The sequence below is a fragment of the Ambystoma mexicanum genome, chromosome 2q (genome assembly GCF_040938575.1).
Source record: "Ambystoma mexicanum isolate Mex_15411 chromosome 2q, UKY_AmexF1_1, whole genome shotgun sequence".
In the NCBI taxonomy this organism is placed as follows: domain Eukaryota; kingdom Metazoa; phylum Chordata; class Amphibia; order Caudata; family Ambystomatidae; genus Ambystoma; species Ambystoma mexicanum.
Window position 1 is genome coordinate 1099794027 of NC_090924.1, and position 25924 is coordinate 1099819950.

The 25924-nt window shown below is 44.2% G+C and overlaps 1 protein-coding gene across 2 annotated transcripts in view; it reads left to right on the top strand.

Annotated features, from left to right (window-relative positions):
* The window catches only part of VPS50 (VPS50 subunit of EARP/GARPII complex), a 2190829-nt gene that overhangs the window by 380092 nt on the left and 1784813 nt on the right, over nt 1-25924 (top strand). For both annotated transcript variants that reach the window (XM_069648466.1, XM_069648467.1), the window contains one exon: nt 726-796. In XM_069648466.1, the coding sequence (XP_069504567.1) occupies nt 726-796 (71 nt within the window). The remainder of the gene's footprint in view (nt 1-725; nt 797-25924) is intronic.

Sequence of the window (25924 nt, forward strand, 5' to 3'; positions counted from 1 at the left end):
CTTTCCAACATTTCCAAAGCTTAAGATTTTGAACGGGGAAGTGGTCATCAGTTTGTATATTTTTTGTGTGCAAAGTTTCTTGTTAAGAATTTGAATGGAGAAGAGGTGCTATGAGGTTAGTCCGCTGCTGCTGTGTGCTCTATGTGCCATAGCATAGACATTCCAGACTGGACTCTTGGTTCTAGGAGCGAGATGGCCTGGAGCCTACCTGAGTCGTCTTCTCCACTTTGAGCAGTGCAGCGCCATTTTGTTTCAACAAACTTGATAATATGGGTGGAGTCATTATATTCTACAAAGGTTATTTTTCTCTTTGCTGTAAAATTAACCCCCTTTTACATCAGACACCAGTACAATTCAATTTTAAATTGTGGTAAACGAAATGGGGTTTGTATAGTGACGAGACGGACTGATAACCAGTCATAAATATGTACCACTAGAAACCAATGAGGTTTATGTTTTTGTTAAACTTATTCTCCTGGGATACTGACACTGGATGGCCGTAGGGTCATTTAAGAATACATGAACTGAAATTGAAGTGACAAAACTGCTGACTTTCAAGATCCAGTGTATTCAAAGCATCGGTCACTAAGTGCCAATTCTTTCCTCCTCAAAAGCAACAACACTTTTTTTGGATTTGTTGATTGACAGAATAACTGTTCTTCTGGAGTGCTCTTTTAACTGCAGTTTTAATCTGTTTGTGTTACTTTGTTTATCTCCTCTTACAGGAACTTGAAAGAGTTACATCTTTGCAAACAAGCCTCCAGCTAGCTGCTGTGATTTGTACAAATGGAAGGAGGTAGGAAAGTTACAGCTCCCTTTACTATATATGCAATACTTAAACCATATGATTAACCTTGCCAGTGATACAGCACAGATCCTCCACTAATGTAGTACATTTATTTTCATTCTCATCCATACATAAATGTATTTAAATCTGTTGCATCACATTCTTCTTGACAGCCAACACTGTTATTGGGTTTTCGGTAGAATGTTAATAAAAACAGGTTCTCTTTATTTTGATATCTTTCTTGGAGTGTGGCGTACGGTTTGCACTGCCGTTCTTCTTATCACAACTTTCTTGCAGCAACTTTAAATGTTGGGTTTGCAATAGGTGTCGTTTTTTTGGTGGCTGTGGGGGAGAGGGTAGGGGTGCACCGGTCATATGGAAATGTTGACCTCTTGCAGAGTGCTCATCACCCTTTCGCATGGGATCCTGTTGCTGCAAGGTGCCAATCACTGGGGTGGGGAGGGGATCGAGTTTAAGGCACACTGCTTTTGAGAAGGCTAGTGGAGTGGGGGTTCACTGGGAAGTGCACTGTACAGTATATTGAGTTGTATTTAGTACATACAAGTATAGCCCCTGCATTCAGTATGTATTATAAAATAAATCAACATTGCACACATTTGCCAAACCAGCATCGAGATCTGTGGCCAATTTGGTGTGTTTTCAATGAATAAATGAAAGCTATGCGCACAATACTCCCTCACAGGTTCTGCATTTTTACCTTTCCCTGTGCCCAAGTCTATTGACATGGTGTTCGTAGCAGCGGCACACATGGTTCCTCTTCTCCACCAACAGTTGATGTTTCAATGTCCTTTACTAAAGTCTACTTATTGCTGTGTGATTCCGTATTTTTGATTGTGGTGGCAGTAAACTGAATATTTGTTACGGTATGAAGTTTGTAAATCAAATGGGAATTTACACTTTCCCTTTTGATTGACTATCTGAATTGGATGAAGAGAGAGTGTCGATGTTTTTCACTGATTGTGTCCACTACGTCCTTTGGTAACTGAGCGTAAGAGTATATGATACAATAAAAGACAATAGCAACATAATATAAACTGTGGAAATGTTTCCAAGGTCGTGGTATGTGTTTTGGTGAGGGGTTACATATTTTATGGGTTGAGACACTGGTGCACACCTTTATATAATGAACAATTAGATTATCAGGTCATACATTATTTTTGTGTTTTTTAGGTGCAGGGTAGGAACTGGGATCATGGCACAAAATCCCTACAAAAAACAAAGACGTGATGAAGAGTCAACCTAGGAATCCTCCCGTCCCCTGCACACTCTCGTGTTGGCCAAAAGGCAATTACTACAACGTCTTTAGAAATTCAATATATGGATGTACATTCTGTACATGAAGGAATGATTTAATCACACACAAAGTTTTTTTAAAAAAAATATATAATTCATTTAGAAGGTAATACATTTGCAAACAAGCAAACAATCTAGCATTAATAAATATGCACAGGAGAAATAGGGAAAAACTCAGTTTTCAGAGGCGAAGCGTTTCGAGGAGTTTGTTCCCCTTCTTAAATGGCCAATACTGACTATTGGGAAAAAAGATTATTAAAGTATTACAGTCAAATCATTACAAAATATATACAAATACATCAAATTAATCGTGAACTTCAAAGGCTTATTTATCAAAATGTTGATATTAGTCCAATAGAATAGTAATCTTAGTATTTACAAGTGTTCACCCTGAACATGACTCTTGGTCTCTAATGTACATGATCTGCAAGGTCTACTAGCAATATTAAGATAACATCAATATTTGTATATGATTGTCCCACAATATGAACATGTTTGATGAATAACAACCAGCACATTCTAGCTATTATCAAAAGTTCAGATTGACTAATTTGGTCATATTTATTGGTACCAATGAATTTAAAAATAGCTCCAATCACAGTTGACTGATACTACTCGATAGATCCCTCGGGCTGGCACTGTATTGTAGATTAACCGTAAGGGGATAGTTTAAAGAGGGTAAAACGTTTCAAAGCTCTTAACAGTTTCAAAGCTCTTAACAGGTTGAAACTCATTCGATATGTGTCTTAGTGTAGCAAGCGCGGCTGATGTCCGCTTCGTAATTCAGTCGTGTTGAAGGGAAATCCAATGAGCCAAGGGTGAGGCCAAATCTAAGAAAGTAATGGTACATAGGTACATAAATTAGTGCAGGTGCCTCTATTGATCATATAAATAGAGTACATGGATCTCCTAATCATGGACAATGACTTGATAGGTTTCAACCCCTCAATGAGGACTAGATGAAAAGTACCTACCCGAAGAAATCTGACATGCAAGGAATCTCAGTACATAGCGTTAAAAAGTAGTATTTCGTCTGGATGTGTGCAGCTTGTACACTTCAATTCTTCACAACAAGGGTATCAATTCAATTGAATGGCTTCTCTTGAATTGCCCCGGGCTGAAGGGCAATGCACAATTTGTACTGGAATTGGTAAATCCAATTTTGTACAACAGTTACTTTAGATTTCAAGGGAAAGGCTATCTGCAGATTTCGGGCACATCGATCGGCTCATCGATGGCTCCAGTCTACGCCAACACGTTTATGTTTCTATTTGAAAGTCTGCATGTTCTAGAACATCCGGTATGGTCCTCGTATATCCTTACTTGGAAAAGATTCATTGATAACATTTTTGGTATTTGGTACAGTACGAGGGACGACTTGTTATCATTTTTTGAATATCTTAATCTGTTACATCCAAGAATCAAATTTACTCTAGAGATGTCATGATTCCTGCCCCACATGTTCCCAGCCCTCCAAGATGTCAGGCTGGAGCCAGGCCACAATCACCTACATGGCCCTCAAGGGCTTCTCCATCCCTCCAAAAACTCACTTGGAGTCAGACTTGGCGCTTGTGGCACCAGACTCACTGACTCCCATAGGATAACATTGGGGATTTTACTTGTAGTGCATTGATGGGGACAAGATGGATGCCCCCACATATTTCGGTTCCCAGAACTGCATGTGCAGTCTAGCCTTTTGGGTGTGGTTCAGCCCAGAGACACCTGGGATACCCAGAGACTATTTAAGCCACGCTCAGGCTGAGAAACATGGTTTGTGTTTTCTGCACCTGCAGCGTGACACTCACCGTGTTCGGTCAGTCTCCAGTAGGCCTGCATCTTTCTTCATGCGCTCAGCTCCTGCAAGAACAAGAACACTGTTAGGAACAGCCTTACCTTCCAGCGCTTCTACCCATCATTCATCGCTTCTTCTGTTCTGCGGGCATCTTCGGCGGTGTCATTCCCATCCCGGCACGCTGGTTCCTAAGGAAAAGGGAAAAGAACAGAAAAAAGGCATTAGTAAGCATTCAGCAAATCTTTGCTTATTTTGAAAGACTGTACGAGCTTCAAACGCTTACCTGAATCCCAGCCGCTCTGGGGGAACTCTGTCTCCGGAACTTCTCATCCATCTGCGAGAGGGAAAAGACACTCCAGGTTAGCATGGAAACATCTAGAGGCGCCGCATACCACGCTTACTCACTGCATTTCTTCTTCATATCCGGCATCCACGCTGAAAACGTTGCGGCACCTAAAAGACACAGAAAAAGAACTCGGTTCAATACAAATACAAAAGGGTCGCATTGCGCATCGCGCTCCCACTCACCTTCAGCGCTACTCATCTCAGCAGCACATCGCCATCCACGAATGCCGGCCATCATCTAAGGAAGGAAAGGAACAAAGTTAGAGAACTGTTCAAAAGACTCATTATACTTACCTGTCGGACTTTTGCCAGTGAAGTAACTAGGCAGCAACGAGCCTGCATCAATCAACGTGCCCCTGCGCTGGAAGCAGGACGGAGAGCACACTTTCCAAGAAAACAAGGCCCAGTCTCCAGTCGAGTAGACTCCGGGGAAGGGTTCGAGGTCGTAAGAGGTCAGAACAGGCTGAGTGACGTCCCCATTGATACCAGGTGAGCATTACAAGAGATTGGTAACCCCTCGTTACATTTTCTTGATGTGAATCTGATGATTGCTGAGAATAATATCATTATCTCAGTATATCATAAAGCAACAGACACCAATAATTTACTCCATTATTCAAATTTCCATCCAAGGGCAATGCTCCAGAGCTTGCCCTACATTTAGATTTTGCGGCTGAAGAGAATCACTTCTGATCCAGAATAACTTGATAAAGAATGTACTGGGTTAATTGATACATTTCAAGACCAAGGATATCCACTAAACATTCTTGATGATGCCAAAAATAGAGCCTCTAATGTGACACGAACTGACCTTCTAAAACCTAAAACACATGTTAAGGAACCACCGCTCCTTTTCATATCTAAATTTTCAAGACAAAGGCCCTCATTACAAGTCAGGCGTTAAGGGTTTAACGGCGCAGTCGGTGCCGTTAACCCTTAACGCCTGTTTAAGAGGTCCCGGGTTTTAACGCCTGCTTTTTGCAGGCGTTAAAACCCATGCCGCAAAGTGACCTTGGTGCTAAGTACGGTGCCGCAATTTAGCGCCTTTCCCATTCCCATTATGCCCTATGGGGCATAATAGGGCATAATAGGGCGCAGCTCCCATGATGTGCTTCAAAAGGGGTAAGAACATCAGGGATAAATTGGTAAAGGCTGAGAGGATATCTAAAGATAAACAACAGTTCTTAACGACTAAAAAACTTGGAACTTTCCCTTGTTTGGGATGTACACATTGCAATAATGTCATCAAGGGAAACATAGTGACCCACCCAAGAGACTACTCGACTTGTATGTCATCTGGGGTAGTCTACATGATCAAATGCCCCTGTGGAAAAGTGTATGTTGGTCACACAAAAAGATCAGTGAAATTGAGACTGACTGAACGTAAATCAAATATACACTGTAACAATCAACATTCACCTGTGGCAAGACACTTTAATCTACATAAGCACATTATTGCACAATTGAAATTTCAGATCTTAGAGATGGTGATACGTCCCCCTAGAGAGGGCGACTATCAATCACTTTTGCTACAAAGGGAATCCTACTGATTTGACATGATGGACTCGATTCATCCACGAGGTCTCAATGAAGACTTTTCATTGAACTGTTTCCTGTAAGGTTGTACAATGCTGCTACCTGTCTTTGTGTATATATAAAAAAATATCCTTTTGTTATTATGTGTCTATTTTAAAAAGAGATTTAAGTTATGTTTTGCCTTCTTGGTCCTATGTACCTTATGAGACATACCAAACTATGGTAGTTACATTTGATTAAATATGTACATAATGGTAGAATTATACAATTCTTTGAATTTCTGGATCACCAGTGATTTATTTTAACTAACATGTAATTTTCCGAATATTTGATCCAATATGTATGCAAATGGTAGAACTACACAACTGATTGAGTTTTTGGATCACCTGTGATTTATTTTTTCTAACATGTAATTCTACGAATATCTATATGTGTCTATGATTTTTCTGATCGAAACATGAATTGCTTCAGATGTGGACCCATACACTCTGATTGTCCATTGCTGGCCTGTATTTTGTTTAATTCTATATATTAGAAATTCTATTTACCAATCCTCAATTCTTGTATTCCTTTCAAATATAAAAGACTCATTTCTAGATTCGGGTATATATGCCTTGGCTTTCACAATTAGATTTTATTTTTCTATTATCTCATCACTGAATTCTGCTGCAGTAACTAAATACTATGACTGGATTATTATTCTTTTCAGTTTCGAGAATATTTTTCTTCTTGCACTTTCATTTCCGTGCTCACGGGCTCTGTCAATTGCGCTTGACACTTCCATCATGGAGGACTCTGCATCCCCATGAAACTAGTCCACTTTCTATGTTCACTGCATTTGCTTCATATAGCCTTTAGCAACATGGTGCTGGCTGTCTCCTTGACAACAGACCCAGACACCACTTGCCGATGCATGCTATTCACATCGCGTCCACATTCAGGAAAGGTATGTGTCAGAGCCGATGACTATGCTCAGATTAGGGACCTTCTACAAACTATCAGTTTCTGATTTACATCCTGCTCCTTTTACTATAGAACCTTCACGTCAGAGTAGAGACTTTAAACCTTATATGAGCATCTCGTTACTATAGAACCTTCACGTCAGAGTAGAGACTTTAAACCTTATATGAGCATCTGAAATCGAGAGGCTGATGGCGGTTGACTCTGCAATCGCCCTTGTGCGCATGACTGATTCTCATCATTGGTACGCAGATGTAGCTCTTTTTTCGTCTGGTTTTCTAGAATAGTTTTGATACTCAATGTTCTATTTTTCTCTATTTTCATATATCCTTGTCTGGTTACTTTTCAGTTTAGTCAGTTCTGTTTACCGTGACTTTAGGGACCTTCCCACGATGTTGTTGATCCTCGCACTCAGAAATACTACTTTTTAACGCTATGTGTTGAGATTTCTTGCATGTCTGATTTCTTCGAAGAGGTTCTTTTCATCTAGTCCTCATTGAGTGGTTGAAACCTATCAAGTCATTGGGCCTCATTACCCGGTGGGCGGTGAGCCATGGCGCTATTAGCGCCATGGCTCATGCCGGTAAAATACCGGCACCGCCTTGGCGGAAAGGGGATTTACCGCCCCATTCCAAGGTTGGAGGGGCGGTAAATCCCCTTTCTGCCATTGCCCTTCCCCATTCCCATTTCTGTCCCATAGGGCTCTATGGGAATGGGGAAGGCGCTAATTACGGCACCGCGTAGTAAGGCGGTAGGGATTTACTGGTACCAGTATTTAACCGGTACCGGTATTTTACCGGTACCAGTAAATCCCTACCGCCATTCGTGTAATGAGGCCCATTGTCTATGATTAGGAGATCCATGTACTCTATTTATATAGTCAATAGAGGCACCTGTACTCATTTATGTACCTATGTACCATTACTTTCTTAGATTTGGCCTTATCCTTGGCTCATTCGATTTCCCTTCAACACGACTGAATTACGAAGCAGAAGCAAAAGATTAAAAGAAGAATACTCCTCCTTCGTCATAGACGGTAACACTATCAAGGTGGCAAAAGTGGTAAAAACACTAGGGTTCTACCTTGATTCCCACCTCTCCCTAACCAAACAGGTGAGCGCAATGGCATCCAGCACCGCATATACCTGCAAGCTGATCAGAGCCGCAAAACCATACCTATCCACTGCCAACTGCCTAACCCTTGCCCGAGCATTAGTGCTGTCGAAATTGGACTATTGTAACGCTCTATATATAGGGGCCAACAAACACACGTTGCAAAAGATTCAAACACTACAGAACAATGCTCTTAGAGCTGCCTTAGGAATTCCAAAAAGGGAGCATATTTCAGAAGCTAGAAGACAATCCAATTGGCTCTCCACAGCGGACAAAATCAAACTTAAGACAGCTTCTCTAACCTTCAAAAGTATCAACCATCTAGCACCTAAATACCTAGCTGCTAGATTCAACAGAAAAATCTCCACTAGACCCACCAGAGAAGCACACTCTAACCAGTTAATGATACCCCCATTCAAACTAAGTACGGCCGGAGGAAACAGCTTCCCGGTCAAAGCTGCCCAGCTTTGGAACTCCCTCCCGCCCGGCCTGAGATCTCTCCAATCCTACGCTCTCTTCAGATCCAACTGTATCAATTGGATCAAAGAAAATGACCGATAGTCCATAACCACTGTTCTACAAACATACTATGTACATAATTATATACCCTTTATCTCCCTACTGCATATTTCCTGTTTATATTATGTTATATGTATATACCATGGCCTGCATTATGTAATCTCTACTATGTATAACCACTACTTGTAATCATGTGTAACCTGTAAAGTTTAAAGTATCCTTGAACAACGCGCCCGGTTACCCTCGGGTCTGGCGCGCGCTATAAATAATAAACTCAAACTCAAACTCAAACATCAGCGGCCCTTGCTACACTAACACACAGCTGCCCCTCCTGCATCCTGAGCACCCAGATCTGCACCGGAGTGTATTATTTTGCCATTGTAAGCCACGAGGCTTACCTCACTTCAAGATGGCCGCCCACCATCATTACAGCCTCCTATCCGGCCTCTCAGCACTGCGCGCGCTGTGATTGGCTCCCCACCACCACTTGCTGCCAATCACAAGCCGGCAGGCTGAGAGCCGGCCCACGCCTCGAAGGCACTCGCTCTAAGGCACAGTGCCTCTCCCTCGCCTGTCCTACGCCGCTAGCCAGGACCCCTGGTCGACTACCACCAATCTGCATAACCTCTTAAGGTAATTGATTGACACTATCCCCGTGATCGGTACTTCCATTTTACTGAACAGCGTTATCTCCGTGATCCGAACGGTCACGTGATCGAATATGCATCATGCCTTGCCCTGAATTGATTTGCAAGTGATTGAACTGCATTTTAGCCTGTTTTGAGCAGCCACACTATTGATTTGTATTCTGCCTTGCCCTGAATTGATTTGCCAGTGATTGAACTGCATTTTAGCCTGTTTTGAGCGGCCACACTCTTGATTTGTATTCTGCCTTGCCCTGAATTGATTTGCTAGTGATTGAACTGCATTTTACCCTGTTTTGAGCGGCCACACTATTGATTTGTATTCTGCCTTGCCCTGAATTGATTTGCTAGTGATTGAACTGCATTTTACCCTGTTTTGAGCGGCCACACTATTGATTTGTATTCTGCCTTGCCCTGAATTGATTTGCTAGTGATTAAACTGCATTTTAGCCTGTTTTGAGCGGCCACATTACTGATCTGCACTTTGCCCGGCTATGAACGACCATGTTATTGAATTGCCATATCACTGAATTGCATTATCCCCTGGTCTAAACTGCCATTTCACTGTACTAGAGTATCCCTGTGCCCTAACTGCCATTCCATTGAATTGCATTATCCCCTGCTTTACCACTGTACTGTAGTACCCCGTGATCGGATCTGCCATGCCACGGCGCATAGAACCTAGCCATTACTGCACCTCTGAACTCCACTGACTTGCATCTGGACATTTAGACTGTCACCCTACCCTATTAGACCTGCCTATCTCCCAGATAGCATCTACACAGCTATTCTCGCCTTGCTCACACAGCGCCAGCGCTGACTTGCAGAAAATGCTAACTGTATTACTCACCCTCTGTGCGATGGCCACGCTCGCATCCCCTGATACTCCCATTCAGGATACCGACTCAGGAGCCCCCCCCCTCTCAGTTAGCCACCAGTCCTCCTAATGATTCCTACATAGCCAGCCATTATCTTGATCCTTCTGGCCCAAGGTATCATTGCAGGTCAGGACCAACAACCCTTGCCTCCTGGCCTTGCCCTACCACCGAAAGAAACAACAAACTTCGCGCTAGACTCTCTAAACTATATGAGCCGCCCCGAAGACTCCTCTCTGATTCCAAAGACAAAACTAAAGGCTACCATACCAGAAAATCCATCGCCCTAAACCACCCGTCTGCCCCACCTACCACCAAAAGTCCCACCATCCCCAGAACTAAGTCCAAACCAATCTCTCATACAAACATCCCGGAAAAAACGGAAGAACACTCCTATAAAGGAGATCACTGGTCGCACATGCCCTTGATATAGCAGACCTAATCATTAAAGACAAACTAGATTTTATCGCTCTAACTGAAACTTGGCTACACAATGCAGCAGGCCCGTCTCTAATGCTGGCCATCCCAAATGGCTATACCATATCCAGGCAGGACCGGGTGGGCAACCGTGGCGGCGGCATCGCCATCATATCTAAAGTAATTTTAGCTCTCAGACTAGCCCCGACTCAAACCCTGCAATCGTGCGAATCCCTCACTGCCAAACTCCCTATAAATAACACCCAATCCCTCACCATCCACCTGGTCTATAGACCACCTGGTCCGCTCGTGACTTTCGAGGAAGATTTGCATAGCCTACTAACCAACAATGCGAAACCCACCTCACAATTACTGTTACTAAGTGACTTCAACCTAGGGTTTAACGATCCAGCAGACATGCATGCCTCCATCATAGCCAATACTATCTCATCACACGGACTCTGACAAAAAGTCAACCTACCCACTCACCTGAAGGGAAGAACCCTAGACTGGGTTGCTGATGCTAACTGCTCAGCGGTCATCTCCTCTACCACACCACTACCTTGGACCGACCACTCCCTGGTCTCATTTAACTTACTGACCTCCAGACCACCTACTAAAACTGGGCCACTGGCACCACCCTGCCTAACAAGGAATAGGAAAAATATAACAGTAGAAAGAATCATCCCAGCCATCCTTCCAACGCTAAACGCATTGCCAGACAATCTAGCTCCCAACACACTAGTTCACGAATATAACAAAATTATGTTAAATACCATGGACAAAATTGCCCCACTTAAACTTCGCACCAGCAAGCCCAAAACCCATTTAAATAAATGGTACACACCTGAACTCAAAGCCCTCCGCCTAAAAAAGAGAAAATGTGAATCTGCTTGGAAACTATGCCCTTCCAGTGAAAAGAAAGCCACTCTAGATACGATTTTGCGTCAATACAAAGCTGAAATCTGTCTAGCTAAACGGAACTCCTACAACAACCGCATTGCCAATTCCAACTCAAGCATGAAGGAGATCTCCATTTTGAAGGAACTTGAGTCACCCATTGCCACACCCGACACCTGCACCAAGGACCAGACCTGGTGCGCAGACATCCAACAGGCTTTAGCAGATAAAATAAACACCCTACAAAATAAAATTAAACTAAAAAAAGACTCCTTAAACCTCACCAACCCTCCCAAACCTCCGCCTAATGTTTTACCTAGCACACACACTAATTCATTCTCCTTCTCTAAAACTACCACCCTGGAGGTCGAGAAAATAATACTTTCTCTCAAACCCTCAAACTGCAAAGGCGACATTTGCCCTGCACACATAATCAAGGACGCAGCCAGAGACCTATCGCCCTTCATTTCCAAACTCATAAACGCATCTTTTTCCTCAGCTAGCATCCCCTCCAACTTAACACTCCTGGGTGCTCCCCCTCCAGACGCTTGATCCCCTCATCCCCACTAACTACCGTCCAATCACCATGGCACCCTTTCTACTGAAAATCTTGGACAAAGTGGCCTATGTCCAGATCCAAAAATTCCTAGAACTACACAAATTACTAGGCTCCAGACAATCAGCCTTCCGACCACTACACGGTACGGAAACAGCCCTCATTGACTTGAAGACCCAAATTGATGATCTGAGGGATAAGGGAAAAACAGCACTCCTCCTCCTACTTGACCTCTCTGCGGCATTCGACCTTGTCGACCACAAGGTCCTCTGCAGACACCTGGACTCAGCTACTCATTTCTCCCCAGAAGCCATCAGATGGATTGAATCCTTTCTGAGCAAGAGAACAATGAGAGTCTTCTCCCCATCAGCAGCAGCAGACCCCTCTCCTATTACTTGCGGAGTCCCGCAGGGTTCATGCGTCTCCCCCACACTATACAACATCTTCACCAAACCTCTGTTCGACGATCTGGATCATCTGGGTGTCACCTACACCAACTACGCAGATGACATTCAGATTCTCCTCCCACTTTCAGGGGATCACAGTAAGGACAGAGAGTTGGTGAACAGGGTGTATCTCATCATTCAGGCATGGATGGCATCTCATGGCCTATGCCTGAATGATGACAAGACAGAGCTCATCATCCTGGGTACCCCCACCAATATCAACAAATTAGGCCTCGAATATGCCGAATTCAACATAGACGGCAACATTATCAAAGTATCCAGGGAGGTAAAAACTCTCGGCTTTTACCTGGATGCCACTATGTCATTCACTAAACAGGTCAACTCACTAGCATCTACCACTGCGTACACCTGCAAATTAATAAGAGCAGGCAGACCATTCCTGTCTAATGATAGCTGCATGATCCTGGCAAGTGCACTCATACTCTCCAGGCTCGATTATTGTAATGCCCTATATAGCGGTGCTAACAAAGCCATTAACCATAGGTTACAAATCCTACAAAATAATGCCTTGAGAGCTGCCCTCGGCATTAATAAAAGAGAACACATCTCCACTACCAGACGCCAACTCAATTGGCTCTCCACCGATAATAAAATCAAACTAAAGTTGGCCTCCCTAACCCATAAAGCCCTCAACAATGCTGCCCCCAGCTATTTGATGGACAAAGTAAAGAGAAAGTCATCCATTAGACAATCAATTCCAACTGTCTGATAATTCCCAGATTCAAACTCTCCACTATTGGAGGTAACAGCTTCCCTGTGAAAGCCGCCACATTCTGGAATTCTTTGCCACACAACCTGAGAGCTGATCAACCCTACCTGCACTTCAGAAGGAATCTCATCAGTCATTTGAACTCCAACAACCCCCGTACTTAATTGTACATTTTACACCTCTGTATAGATTCTGTTACCTCCTGCTTGAGGCCTTTGTTCTCGCCACAAACAGCCCTATACATATCTGTATATTTCACTTCTTTGTATAAATATTATATTTTTATGTGTAAAGTTTGGTATATTTCTCATTCCTGTAATCCTTAATTGCATATGTCTATAATTTTATCTTAATTGTATATTTCTGTATATTTCTGTAACATTGTAAGCGTCGCATATCCTTTCTGCCTGCGCCCTGCTGCCCCTGGGTATGGTGCGCCATATAAATAAATAAACAAACAAACAAACAAACACATACCAAATGAGTTTCAACTCGGTTGATTTTTTATTCACCCTATCCATATAGGTATATGGCAATCTCTGCCTTTTGCCTTTCTTTGTCCTGTTAAGAACTTTGAAAAGTTTTACCCTTTCTAAACTATCCCCCTTATTGTTAATCTACAATACAGTGCCAGCCCGAGGGATCTATCGAGTAGTATCAGTCAACTGTGATTGGAGCTAGTTTTAAATTCATTGGTATCAATAAATATGGGCAAATTAGTCAATCTGAACTTTTGATAATAACTAGAATGTGTTGGTTGTTATTAATCAAACATGTGCCCATTGTGGGACAATCATATACAAATATTGATGTTATCTTAATATTGCTAGTAGACCTTGCAGATCATGTACATTAGAGACCAAGAGTCATGTTCAGGGTGAACACTTGTAAATACTAAGACTACTATTCTATTGGACTAATGTCGAAATTTTGATAAATAAGCCTTTGAAGTTGACGATTAATTTGATGTATATATTTTGTAATGTATTGACTGTAATACTTTAATAATCTTTTTCCCAATAGTCCGTATTTGCCATTGAAGAAGGGGAACAAACTCCTCGAAATGCGTCGCCTCTGAAAACTGAGTATTTCCCTATTTCTCCTGTGCATATTTATTAATGCTAGATTGTTTGCTTGTTTGCAAATGTATTACCTTCTAAATGAATTATATATTTTTTTTAAAAAAAACTTTGTGTGTGATTAAATCATTCCTTCATGTACAGAATGTACATCCACATATTGAATTTCTAAAGACGTTGTAGTAATTGGCTTTTGGCTTACATATTCTATAACAAGACAGGAGGCTCGCATTATGCTGCACTTTCTTTATTGCTACCATATTGCTTTCCTGCACTTTAACTTTAAAACAGAACATTTGTGCTTTTTACCATACTTTTGAAAACGTCCAAATCTGAGAGGTTTAAAGTTTGCTCAAAAATCTGAGTTTACACATAGAACTACGAACCCCATGGTCTCCTGGGGCCTGGTAGTCCTGACCTCTCCTCCTCCAACAATCCGAGTCCGGGCTAGTGCATAAGAACCCAATCCACTAGGTTCTTCCTCTTTCTTGTTGCTAACGTTACGAAGATGAGTACCTGCATTTTTATATTGACACGTTACTGCGTGTAAATGTTGATATACATGAAGAATGTGCTAAATAAGGGCTTCCTCGCAAGCGTAAAATAGTTAGTGCGAATATTTGAGAGAATTCGCAGTCAGTAATATTACATCAGTTTCGGAGCGCGTTCGCACCAACGAATGCTGAGGTCCCGCGGCAAGCAGCGGAATTATTCCTTTCAGGTAGGAAATTCAATTAGAATTGTAGCTTGTCCAAGGAGCTTGGGCCGGAGCAGCGAGTGAACGCGCCCACCTCAGGCAGCCGGCCCGCTCATATATGTTCAACAGACACGCCGGGACACAGCGTCTTTAAGACCCGGAGGAGCGTTAAGCTCTAGGCTTCCCATCATCCGCTGGGAGTTCTCAGTCGCTCGCGCGCATTTATTGCAACGTGAACGCTGAGCAGAGAACAGTTGGTGTCTCCAGGTGCACATAACATTTTTCTTTTTTAAACACAGTGAATTCAATCGTAATTATATACAAGGGTAGGCTGATTGGAGGCTACAGCCCTGTTTAACAGATTCAGAGCCTGTCGGCTGAAGATAGCAAGTCAACACAGCCATCCTCACTGCTGACTGCTCTGAAGTTGGCTGTGCCAACACAAGAAGCATGACACACTATAAGAGCCCCAAGGAGACTCCACTACACCAGAGTGGAGCGAGGAGGAGTGGGAAGAGGACTCCACTCAGCAAGACACTTATCCCTTAGTTTCAAGAGGGTACTGGGAGACTCGCTTACACAAGCAATCTCACAGGGAGTTCAACCTATTGCGCAAAGGCTGGAAATGTTGGAGGCCATCATGGCAAAGCAGCAAGAGCAGCTAACAGCTAGAATAAGACGGGCAGAGGGCCCTGGAGAGGGGCTGTCAGCCAGATACCCCGCAGAAAGGGTTGTATCAAAGGGGCGTAAGGTGGGTCGGGAAAAGAGAAAGAACTCTTTGTCCCCTCTGAGCACTCTAGAAAGGGAGGGTACTTCTCCCCAAGAACTAAGCGACCCTGTCGCTCGGCTAAAAAGAGCGTTCCTGGAGAAAAAGATGGAATGCCAGGACATACCCCCTGCCCCAGGGGTGAATCATTCAGGGGATCATGATGAGGGCTGCTCGCCCAATGATGGAGGGGAAGAAGAAGAAGACATATTTCAGCGCACCGAAGAGTGCGTCGACACTCAGGACGTAGACAACACCATGGATATGTTTGACCCAGAAGCCATTCGGCACCTGAAGTCCTCTGAGTGGATGCCATTGCCCAGAGTAGCGGCGTACATGGCCCAACATGTAAGGAAACCTCTAGATAGAGTGGTGCGGTCTCGCATACGGTCAGAATGTCCAAGGCCAGAGTTGCCAGGGAAACTGGCAGAGACACCAGACCTCGACCCCAAGATGGTCACCTTCGTCACAAAGGCTGCGCGGGACATTAGGAAGGGTGTCGACCGTGCCTGCAGGGGATGCCAAGACAAGCTCCTGGATATAGCGGGTCCACTAGCTAAAATAATGAACCTGGCGGAAAAAGCAAAGAAAACAGAACACCTGTGGACGCCCTCGCTCTGGGCAACTGGACCCGTTTATCTCCTAGGGAATGCCAACTGAGCTCTCTCGTCGGAGAGAAGATGAGGCGTCCTTTTGAAGATTGCCAGTAAACTGAGCGACCTAGCCTCATACGAGGCAGGGGAAGGCGCCAAGGGCCTGTTATTTGGAAAAGCATTTGCGAAAGAAATGTCTGTCTGTGGGCACGTACTCCGCATTGGAAAAGGCCCAGAGCTCAATAAGAAAGATCTTTCCGGGTCGAGTTTTTTCTGGGACAGGACACCACAGGCGTCCGGTTGGTTCAACTTTCAGCGCAGACCCCAGGGACCGCGCACCCTTTACTGGGAAGGGAAGCAACAGGATACCTTCTTCCCGACCAGATCCAGATTTCCCAGAGGATGCAGAGAAAGAGGGTCCTACAGACAACCCAGTGCCTCAGGTGGTGAGTAGAACTTGCAGGAGAGTTGGGGGGAGAACTTTCTAATTCTTAAGCGAATGGCAAGCTTTGTCGCGCAATGCATGGGTGCTCCAAGCAGTAGCAGGGCTGCGATTAGAATTTATAGGGGACCCTGTTCAGCGGGCAGAACCTCACCCCATACACATGGCGCTAGAAGAAGAGAAGCTATTGCACAGCGAGCTGCAGAAGTTAGTAGACAAGAACGCAGTAGAGCGGGATTGCCAGGTAGGACCGGGTTTCCTCAGAAACATGTTCTTAGTTCACAGGGGGGACAAGATAAGACCGGTGATAAACTTAAGGAGCTTGAACTAGTGGCTCTTCTACAATCATTTCAAGATGGAGGGCATCCATCCGCTTCGAGAGCTCCTACGTACGGGACACTGACTAGTTTTCCTGGATCTCAAAGACGCTTACCTTCCGATAGCGCCAGCATTTTGAAAATATCTGCGTTTTCGGTGGAACAAAGAGATATGGCACTTTACATGTCTTCCGTTCAGCCTGGCATCCACACCTTGGGCTTTCACCAAACTGATGAAGCCTGTGGCAGCAGCCATAAAAGAAAGGGGAATATGTATTATTATAATACCTAGTTGATATTCTCATGCTGGGTCCAGACAAAGCGACTCTCGCCAAGAACGTGCAGTGGATTTTCACTGTTCTGTCCTCGCTCGGTTTCTTAGTGAACTTATACAAGTCCCAGTTGTTACCGGTTCAGAGACTAGAATTTCTAGGTTTCACAATAGATACGACCAAAGCAACTCTCGAGCTCCCGAAGCACAAAGCGAGAGCAATGAAGAAGGAGCTCAGAGTGGTGATAGCGAAGAAAGTTATTTCGCTTCAGAGTCTCGCCAGAGTAGTAGGTCTACTAGCAGCCTTCATTCAGGTGATATTTCCGGGCCCTCTCCACTATTGAGCAGTGCAACGGCTCAAGATCAGGCATCTGCAGGGAGAGGTAGATTATCACCAACTGGTAACCCTAGGTCACGAGGCCCTCACAGAGCTGCACTGGTAGTTGCAGAATATGGAAGCATGGAATGGCTGAGCGATTTTTGGGGACGTTCCAGACCTGCACGTGGAGTCAGATGCAAGCAGATCAGGTTGGGGAGCCAGGTGCGAGCACACAGAAACAGGAGGGAAATGGTCAGAAGAAGATTTGCAACTGCACATAAATTGTCTCGAACTGTTGGCAGGTTCTTTCGTAGTACGCGCGTTCACAAAAGACAGAGTCAGATTCTGCGTGCTGCTGAAGATGGACAACATCTCAGCAGTGCGTTATATAAACAAGCTAGGTGGCACAAAGTCCAAGATGGTACCAGAGCTGGCAAAATATTTCTGGCATTATTGCCTCCAGAATCAGATTGCAGTGACAGTGGAGTACCTTCTGGGGACTCTCAACGATATAGCCCACTGGAACTCACGCTATCTTGTAGATTCCAGCGATTGGAAACTGCATCCACAAGTGTTCAAGAGATTGCGGGAGCTATGGGGTCCTCTAGACATAGATCTATTTTCATCCAGACTTAACTTTCCAGTAGCGATGGAACTTTCTTCGGATTTTCCGAGGATAGTCCTTCATCGGCCGGACCGTCTACGCGGATCGGCCGGTCAGACACACCCCCTGATAACAGCAGGCACGCTTCAGTTGATAATATGCAGGGTTTCAGGAGAAGATGGGAGTTGCCAGAAATTTCGCGACTCGCTGCAGACTGCATCAAAGATTCTTGGGTGCCTTCCACCATTAGGCGCTATAGCGTTGCATGGAACGGTTGGGCTCAATGGTGTTCAAAACATAGTTTGGATCCCGTTTCAGCCCCTGTACTACAGGTCCTTAACTTCCTAGCATCTAGGTTTCAAGAAAGCTGCACTTTTCCTTAGTTGGCCAGCAACGAGGAGCTTTCCCGTTCGCAGTTGTCAGGTAAACTGGCAATGCTATTATGTCTAATGGCATGCCGAAGGGTGTCCGATGTAAGAGCACTAGAGATAGATAGAAAAATCTTCTACCCAGAGGGAGTTGCTTTCACCATCACTAAGCAAAGATTTGCAAGTCATTTCATATCCTTACTTTACAGAGAATAAGAAGTTGTGCTTAGAACAGTCTTTTAAAGATTATGAAAACGCAACAGTGCAGTTTAGGCCCCGAGGGGTGCCCCAGTTGCTTATAGCATGTAGAAAATCCTATCATGCAGTGACAATCGCTAGGTGAGTGAGAGAAGTTATGCAGTGGGCAGGAATAGACTTATCCATATTTGGCACGCATTCTGCTAGGGGCGAAATGGCTTCTAGAACCTTTGTGGCAGGAGTGTCGCTTCAAGACATAATGTAGTCTGCAGATTGGTCCTCTGAATCTACCTTTAAGACATTCAAGCATGTATCTGATATAACAAATAGGGTGGTAGCAAGCTCTGAACAAGCATAATGCAAGCCTCCTGTCTTTTCATAGAATAAAGATTTCCCACGCTTACAGCTCCGGAAGTCTTCATTCTATTAAAGACGAGAAGGCGAGCATTATATCCCACCCAGAATGGCAAATATTGAACTTACATGTGATGTTTTTAGTGCTCAGTTTTGTGTCATGCCCACCCTCATGATTGTTTCTCCATCTCTCACAGGAGACGACCAGAAGGTGGCCTAAAGGCAAGCTAGGATGAGTGACAGAAAGATATGTTTCTAGGTGTCCATTTGGACCCAGTCAGTTGCAGTTGCGGGATCGCAATATCCAGTTCCGTCCAGAGGGAGTGTTGGTTGACCGAAGGACAGTTCAAGTTTGATGCAAGGATAGGGGAAGCAAAGAAAGAGGAAGGGACCTAGCGAATTGGGTTCTTATGCACCAGCCCGGACTCCGATTGGTGGAGGAGGAGAGGTGAGTACTACCAGGCCCCAGGGGACCATGGGGTTCGTAGTTCTTGGTGTAACCTCTGATTTTTGTTGAAAACTAGATTTGGACTTTTTCAAAAGTATGGAAAAAAGCACAAATGCTCTGTTTTGAAGTTCAGGTGCTGAAAAGCTGATATGGTAGCAATAAAGCAAGTGCAGCATAATGCTCACCCCCTCGTCTTTAATAGAATGAAAACTTCCTGAGCTGTAAGCATGAGCAATCTTTATTGTTAATTCAAAGTTGTATAAAGAGTAGTGTGGGACGATTTGTATAGTACTTACTGAGGAGGTCCTCAGTGTTAAAAGCTGGTCCTGTGGTGTTAAAAGCTGGTTGACAATGTTGGAGCTTAGACTGCATTGTGAGAAAGGGGAGCTGTAGTAACAATAATTTCAAAGCTATTATTTTGGAGCGCAACAACTGTGTGGGGTTAAGTGAAAGACAAGGTATTGGAGAAATTGATGATACCTTTTAACATAGAGGGTTTACTGAACTAGAGAGCGGGTAGCATACCAGAGCTATGGCAAATGTTTGAAGGGTTTACACTAAGTAAGGTTATACAATTTGTATTAGTGCCCTGTTCTCTAAACATGCACTTTCTAGCTATTCGATAGAGCAACCACTATAGCAGATTTGAGAGTGTAGAAGTTAGGAGGTTGCTGTAAGATTGCTGTTCCTATGCAAGTGCCAGATTTTCCACATTTGTGGCCATGGGTGTATAGTGCTTATAGTGGCCAGCTCCAACAATTTACTATACTTACAAAAGTAGTCAGATTGTGGGATACATTTGGCACATGCAAAAAACCAAGTAACTGCAAGCTGTTACAGCGGATGATGGATCAATCGGGACCCTGTGTAAGGAACTGCTTCTGCACATGCCCTAGGTAACATTCAAAGGCAGACACATATGGAAAGACATATAAGATGGGACATAACTGAGATGGCATGGAGCATTGTTAGGGAGAATTCTCATAAATGGCTGATTTCCCTTACCTAAAGAGTCCCCCAGCAGCTTTGCTGGATTTCTAGGATTTATTTTTTTCACCTGGTAAGAGTGTGAGCCTTTTTCCCACTCTTACATGTATTTTGCTGTGTGTGTTTTTCATTTTTTGTGTGATCTTCGGCACTGGAGCCTCACCTACTCCATGTGCACCACTTTTTTGTGTGTGTTACACAGCACCTTCAGTGCAGTGACACAGGGTTGTCTTTGAGACTTCCCCCTGGCTCCATTTTTCTGGGGCTGACTACTGTCCCCAGAAACAGGTAAAGTTGCCATTAACTTTATATAGTCAATTTAAACCACAGACCCAGTACACCCCATCTTACATGGAGTATTGGAAAGGGTTAACTCTTATCCCTTTTTGTCTGTGCCTCTTGGAGCCTTGTTTCGCTCCCTTAACTTTAAGACTTGGCTGGTGGCAGTAGTAACTACCTTAACTTACCTACCGCAATTATCTTATATAAACGTGGTATTGTTCCAGGCTATTATAGTTGCCTCGAACATAAACCCGCTTGACAAAATACATTTTATTTTGGTTCCGGCTGGCTTTATACGCCATTTCTTTTTGTTAAAGTCTTTCTCATGTTTTTCTCTGCGCGCCAAACCAGGGATGATTCCTTTGTTCGCTGTCTTTTTGCAGGCTTCTGCACAGAAGCCCTCCTTAAGGCGCCTGATAGTCTAGAGGGGCAGGATGTGAGGGAGGGATCTTCGGACCCCTGCCATGGGTTGCCTTAGTAACCCAAAACGTACTCTTGTCTGATTGGCTAAGGGGACTTGCCAGGCCAGCCACCCTGCTGTGTGATTGACAGCCCGGCTGTATGAATGGGGGAAAACTGCATAAAAAGCAGGTACCTGGGCCTGCTCCAATCCCGAATCTCCGAATCCGACGACAGAGAACCAACCAGTTCACCCAAACTACAAGCCAGGTCACCTCCTCTGGTCGAATTCGATATACAGAGCTACAGTGGGCTGGATAGCCAGCACAGTCGGACCCTGCTTGGGTTTTAAGGAGCGCACCTTTTATTTGTTGTTTTGCTCTGCTGCTGGTTTCTTCCCTGGGTGGCGCAGGACCCTCCAGTCTTCCTACTTCGTGTCAGTCCGACAGTCGCTTCAGGAACCGTGAGCCTGCAGGAAACACCAGGAACGTCTGCCTCAGCTACAGCTCCCACTCTGTTTTAAGGTACTGTGCAAATCCGGTTGTCCGTTTCGGTCAGCTGCAGTGAAAGTGTTTGAAATATTTCTCCAATCCGAGGGCTTGTCCTTCTCTTCTCTTTGAAATAACTTTTCTTCCAACCAACCTCGTCTGGAATCTGTGCCACGAACTTTACCGCAAACTACCCTGAACTGTGTGATCTTGAGCAAAAGACTTTTGTCCTATTGACTTTGGCCCTAAGCCTTTTCTATCTGATCTCCTCACTGTAGTCTCTCTTGTTCTATTGCCCTGATTACCTACCTGTTGGTTTTGCCCAGTTTCTAATAACTTTGTATTTCCCTCCCTTATAAATTTCTGGAGTGCCATTTTGCTCCCACTTCATTTGTGAGCTTAACTTGTCTGGAATTTAAGGGAAGTGGTGTGGTGTATTTATGATTGTAATTTTTGACTTGCTTAGAAAGGTGAACTGTTATACAAATGATAAGTAAATAAATATCTTCTTTTACTTAGAAACCTTTAGTCAGTGTTTGCCTGAATCATAGTAATTGCTGTCCTTTGTGTAACTATTTGTACTGCTTACTTGCTCTTGAGAGTACAGGCTTGTACCAAAGGTGAAATTGTACTGTCACTTGTAGTCTTAATTGTGTGTAGTGTTCCCAAAGGGTACTGCATATAATTCTGCCTAACAAGCATAACATTTCTGTATAGTTTCAACAAATTTGACGTTTAAACTAATATGATTTAGCAACAACATCAATTGCATTGCACTGCACAGATACAGTCCCCTTTAGAGGCAGGATGGGGGACAGAACGCTAGATCGGCCAATAAAAATCCATTCATTACATTAAGCGATCCCCAGTGGTTGTTCATGGTGGATCCCCAGACCTTCTCTTCCCTGATCAGCCTGCTGTGCAAAGGGGATACCAGTGGTGACAAATCATACCTGGGGCAATGTGAGAGTGATTGAAGGAACAGCCAGAGGAGTGTGGTGCACATCAACAAAGGCATACTTTTTTAAACATTTTTTTATTTTTTATTGATTTTATGCAAACCAAACAACAATACAAACCAAACATGCAGTGCAATTTACAACAATTCAATTAAACACATTTAGTATTTAGTCACTGCTCCCCCAATCCTGCCCCCCTTTATGAGCCTGTTTGTTCTTCGCATTCAGTATCTGCTTCGTGTGGCATGGTTTCGCTGCCCTCGGATTCTGTTGGATCCAATACTACCCCAAACATTTCCGCTATCAGTAATTTCCATGCCATTAGGGAGCCCACTTCTTCCTCATCACTCACATTGCTAGTATCTTGCCATACCATTGTTTCAGCTTCCGCCCATTTCTGTAAGTCTTTCCACCATACCTCCAGCCGTGGCTTATGGCACTTCTTACATCCCATAGCAATCCTTCGTTTTACAAGCACATATGCCAAATCTTTCAATTTCCCAACATGTTTGAGTTTCCGTGATCTGGGAAACCCTCCCAGCAAGCAGGCCCAGGCCGTGTCTATGACGAGCGTGACCCCCTTCTCCGCTAGTTTTTGTGCCACTTAGCCTCAGAAGCATTCAATTACCGGGCATGACCAAAACATGTGTATCATGTCGGCGTTCTCTTTATCGCACTTAGGACACGCCTGGCGCTCCACATTTTGAAACTTTGATATCCTCAGAGGGGTCATGTATGCCCTGTGCGTTATATATAGCTGTATTTGTTTGAACCTGGCATTTCTTGACACCTTCTTGTGGTATCCCAAGGCATGTTCCCATATCCCATCGTCTAACGGGACTCCCATCTCCGTTTCCCATTCCAATCTCAAATGTACTATTTCTTTCCCGACTTTAGTCATTAACATCTCATACAATCTAGAGATCTCATGCCCCCCTCCGATATATCATATATTAACCCAACAGTAGCATCTGGTTCCTCTGTCAAGATTGTTTCAGGCCATATACTCCGAATCATTTGGACTATTCTGTGATACGTAACATATTGACCTATATGTAATCCCGCTACTTCCCCAAGTCCTTCAAAATCCCTAATGGTCCCGTCTTGCCAAATATCCCCCAACGTAACCAGTCCCACCGATTCCCAGTAGGTCCTAATAATTACCCTCAGCTGTTTATCGCCCTTTGCCAGTGCAACCAACGGTATCTGCGGGGAACATGGGCAAGGGTCCCCCATCATCCGGCAAGCTCGACGCCACATATTCCACCCCAACATCATCATCCCAGGGCGCTCCTTCATTTCTGAGCCAAACAACCAGATCATTTCCCGTAAGTAGAAAGGAGTGCAGTTCTGCCCAAACAACCTATGTTCGGGGGTCTCTTCATCAGAGAGCCACTTGGCCACATATTTCAGTTGACCCGCTACATAATAAGCCTCGAAATTAGGCAGTTTGATACCGCCCTTTTCGTAAAAGTTATGTAACTTCCATAACGCCACTCTATTCCGAGTGCCATGCCACAAGAAGTCCCTGCACATATTGTTCAGCCTAACAAAGAACTTCTTAGGTATCATATATGGAATATTGTTAAAATAATGTAAATAATGACCGCCATTTTAAGCATTGCTCCTCGTCCCATCATTGCTAGGGGCAACTTCTCCCAAAACTTAATGCATTTCCTAATTTTCTCAATGGCTATCTCGGTGTTACACTTATGTTCCTCCTCTGCCGTGTGATACACGTCTATACCAAGGTAGCGGAAAGAGCTCACCGCCCACGGTATCTGTAGCACCGGCAACCTTTCTACAGGGATTCCTACATAACCACCTAGCGGAAATATGCTAGATTTTTGGGGGTTCACCGCTGTGCCGGACAGCCTAGCATACCTCTCTAACAATTCCAAAATGTATTGGAGATTTTCTTCCGGGTATTTCAGATATAGTAACAAATCATCTGCATACAAGGATATTAAGTGTCGCTCCCCTCCTACTTCAATACCTATCGTGTCATATTGTTGTCTGAGGTATATTGCCAGGGGCTCCAGGGCTAAAATGTAAAGCATCGGGGACCAGGGGCACCCCTGCTTAGTACCTCTGCTAAGCTGCCATCTCTCAGATATCACTGAACCTGTTCGAACTCTGGCCAACGGCTCACTATATAGCATCTTGGCCCATTTAATATAATATGGCCCTACTCCATATCCACTTAGGGACGCCAACAACCATGGCCCCTTAACCTAGTCGAACGCTTTAACTGCGTCTAGTGACACAATCACCATTTCGTCTTCACTCTTGCACCCCCATTCGATCACTCGATGGAGTTGCCTGTGGTTGTGAGTTATGTTCCTACTCGGGACATAACCCGTTTGATCTGGATGAATTAATTTGCCAATTACTCTCCGCATTCTGTTTGCCAAGACGGCTGTCAATATCTTACTGTCCTGGTTCAGCATCGACAAGGGCCTGTAGGAGCCACAACTATGCCCTGGTTTATTGGGCTTGGGGAGCGGTACTATGATCGCTTCCCTGAGCGACTCCGCCAACCGTCCCACCTCAAACGCCTCATTAAGCATTTCTAGCATTGGGGGGAGCTCTTCCACCCTATATACAATTCACTAGGGAACCCGTCAGTTCCTGGAATTTTGCTAGTGGGTAACTGCCTCACAATCTCTTCCAGGTAATTGGTGCATCCAGCTCTTCCCTCTCTTCTTCGCTTATCTTGGGCAGTCCTATATCTTCTAGTGTTTCATTTATCTCCTCTTGGCTGCCTCTCTCTTTATCCTCATATAGCACCTTGTAATATTCCGCAAATTCCTTATTGACTCCTTCTTGGGTATCCACTGTCTCGCCATCTTCTTTGGTTATAATCCTAATCGCGGATCTAGGGGGTTTCGTTCTTATACACCATGCTAGAAGCCGGCCAGTTTTATCTCCTCCTGCATGCTGTCTCTCTATGTACTTTTTATAATTGAGGTTACAGAGTCTATCCCAGTATTCTGCGCACTGCTGCTGTAACTTGAGTACCAGCTCTGTATCAGCACCGCCACCTTCCAATACTCTTTCTAGTTAGATCTCTGCTTTTTGCAGATCAGCTAGAACCCCACCCTGCAACCCCTTCGTCTTAGCTATGGCAACCCCACGCATCACCACCTTAAAGGCTTCCCATAATGTACCCGCAGACTCCACACTACCAGTATTCACCTCAAAATAATTAATAATCTCGTCTCTTATGTCATCTCTAAAGACTGGATCTTTCAGCGCTTCTGCACGGAGGCGCCATGTCGGAATCCACACCCTCGGGGGGCAATATTGCCATCCGAGGGCCAAGGGCGAGTGGTCCGAGAGGACTCTCGCCTTATATTCTTTATAGGTACTCTCTGTCACTACATCCGGAGTGGCAAAGACATAATCAAGCCTTGTGT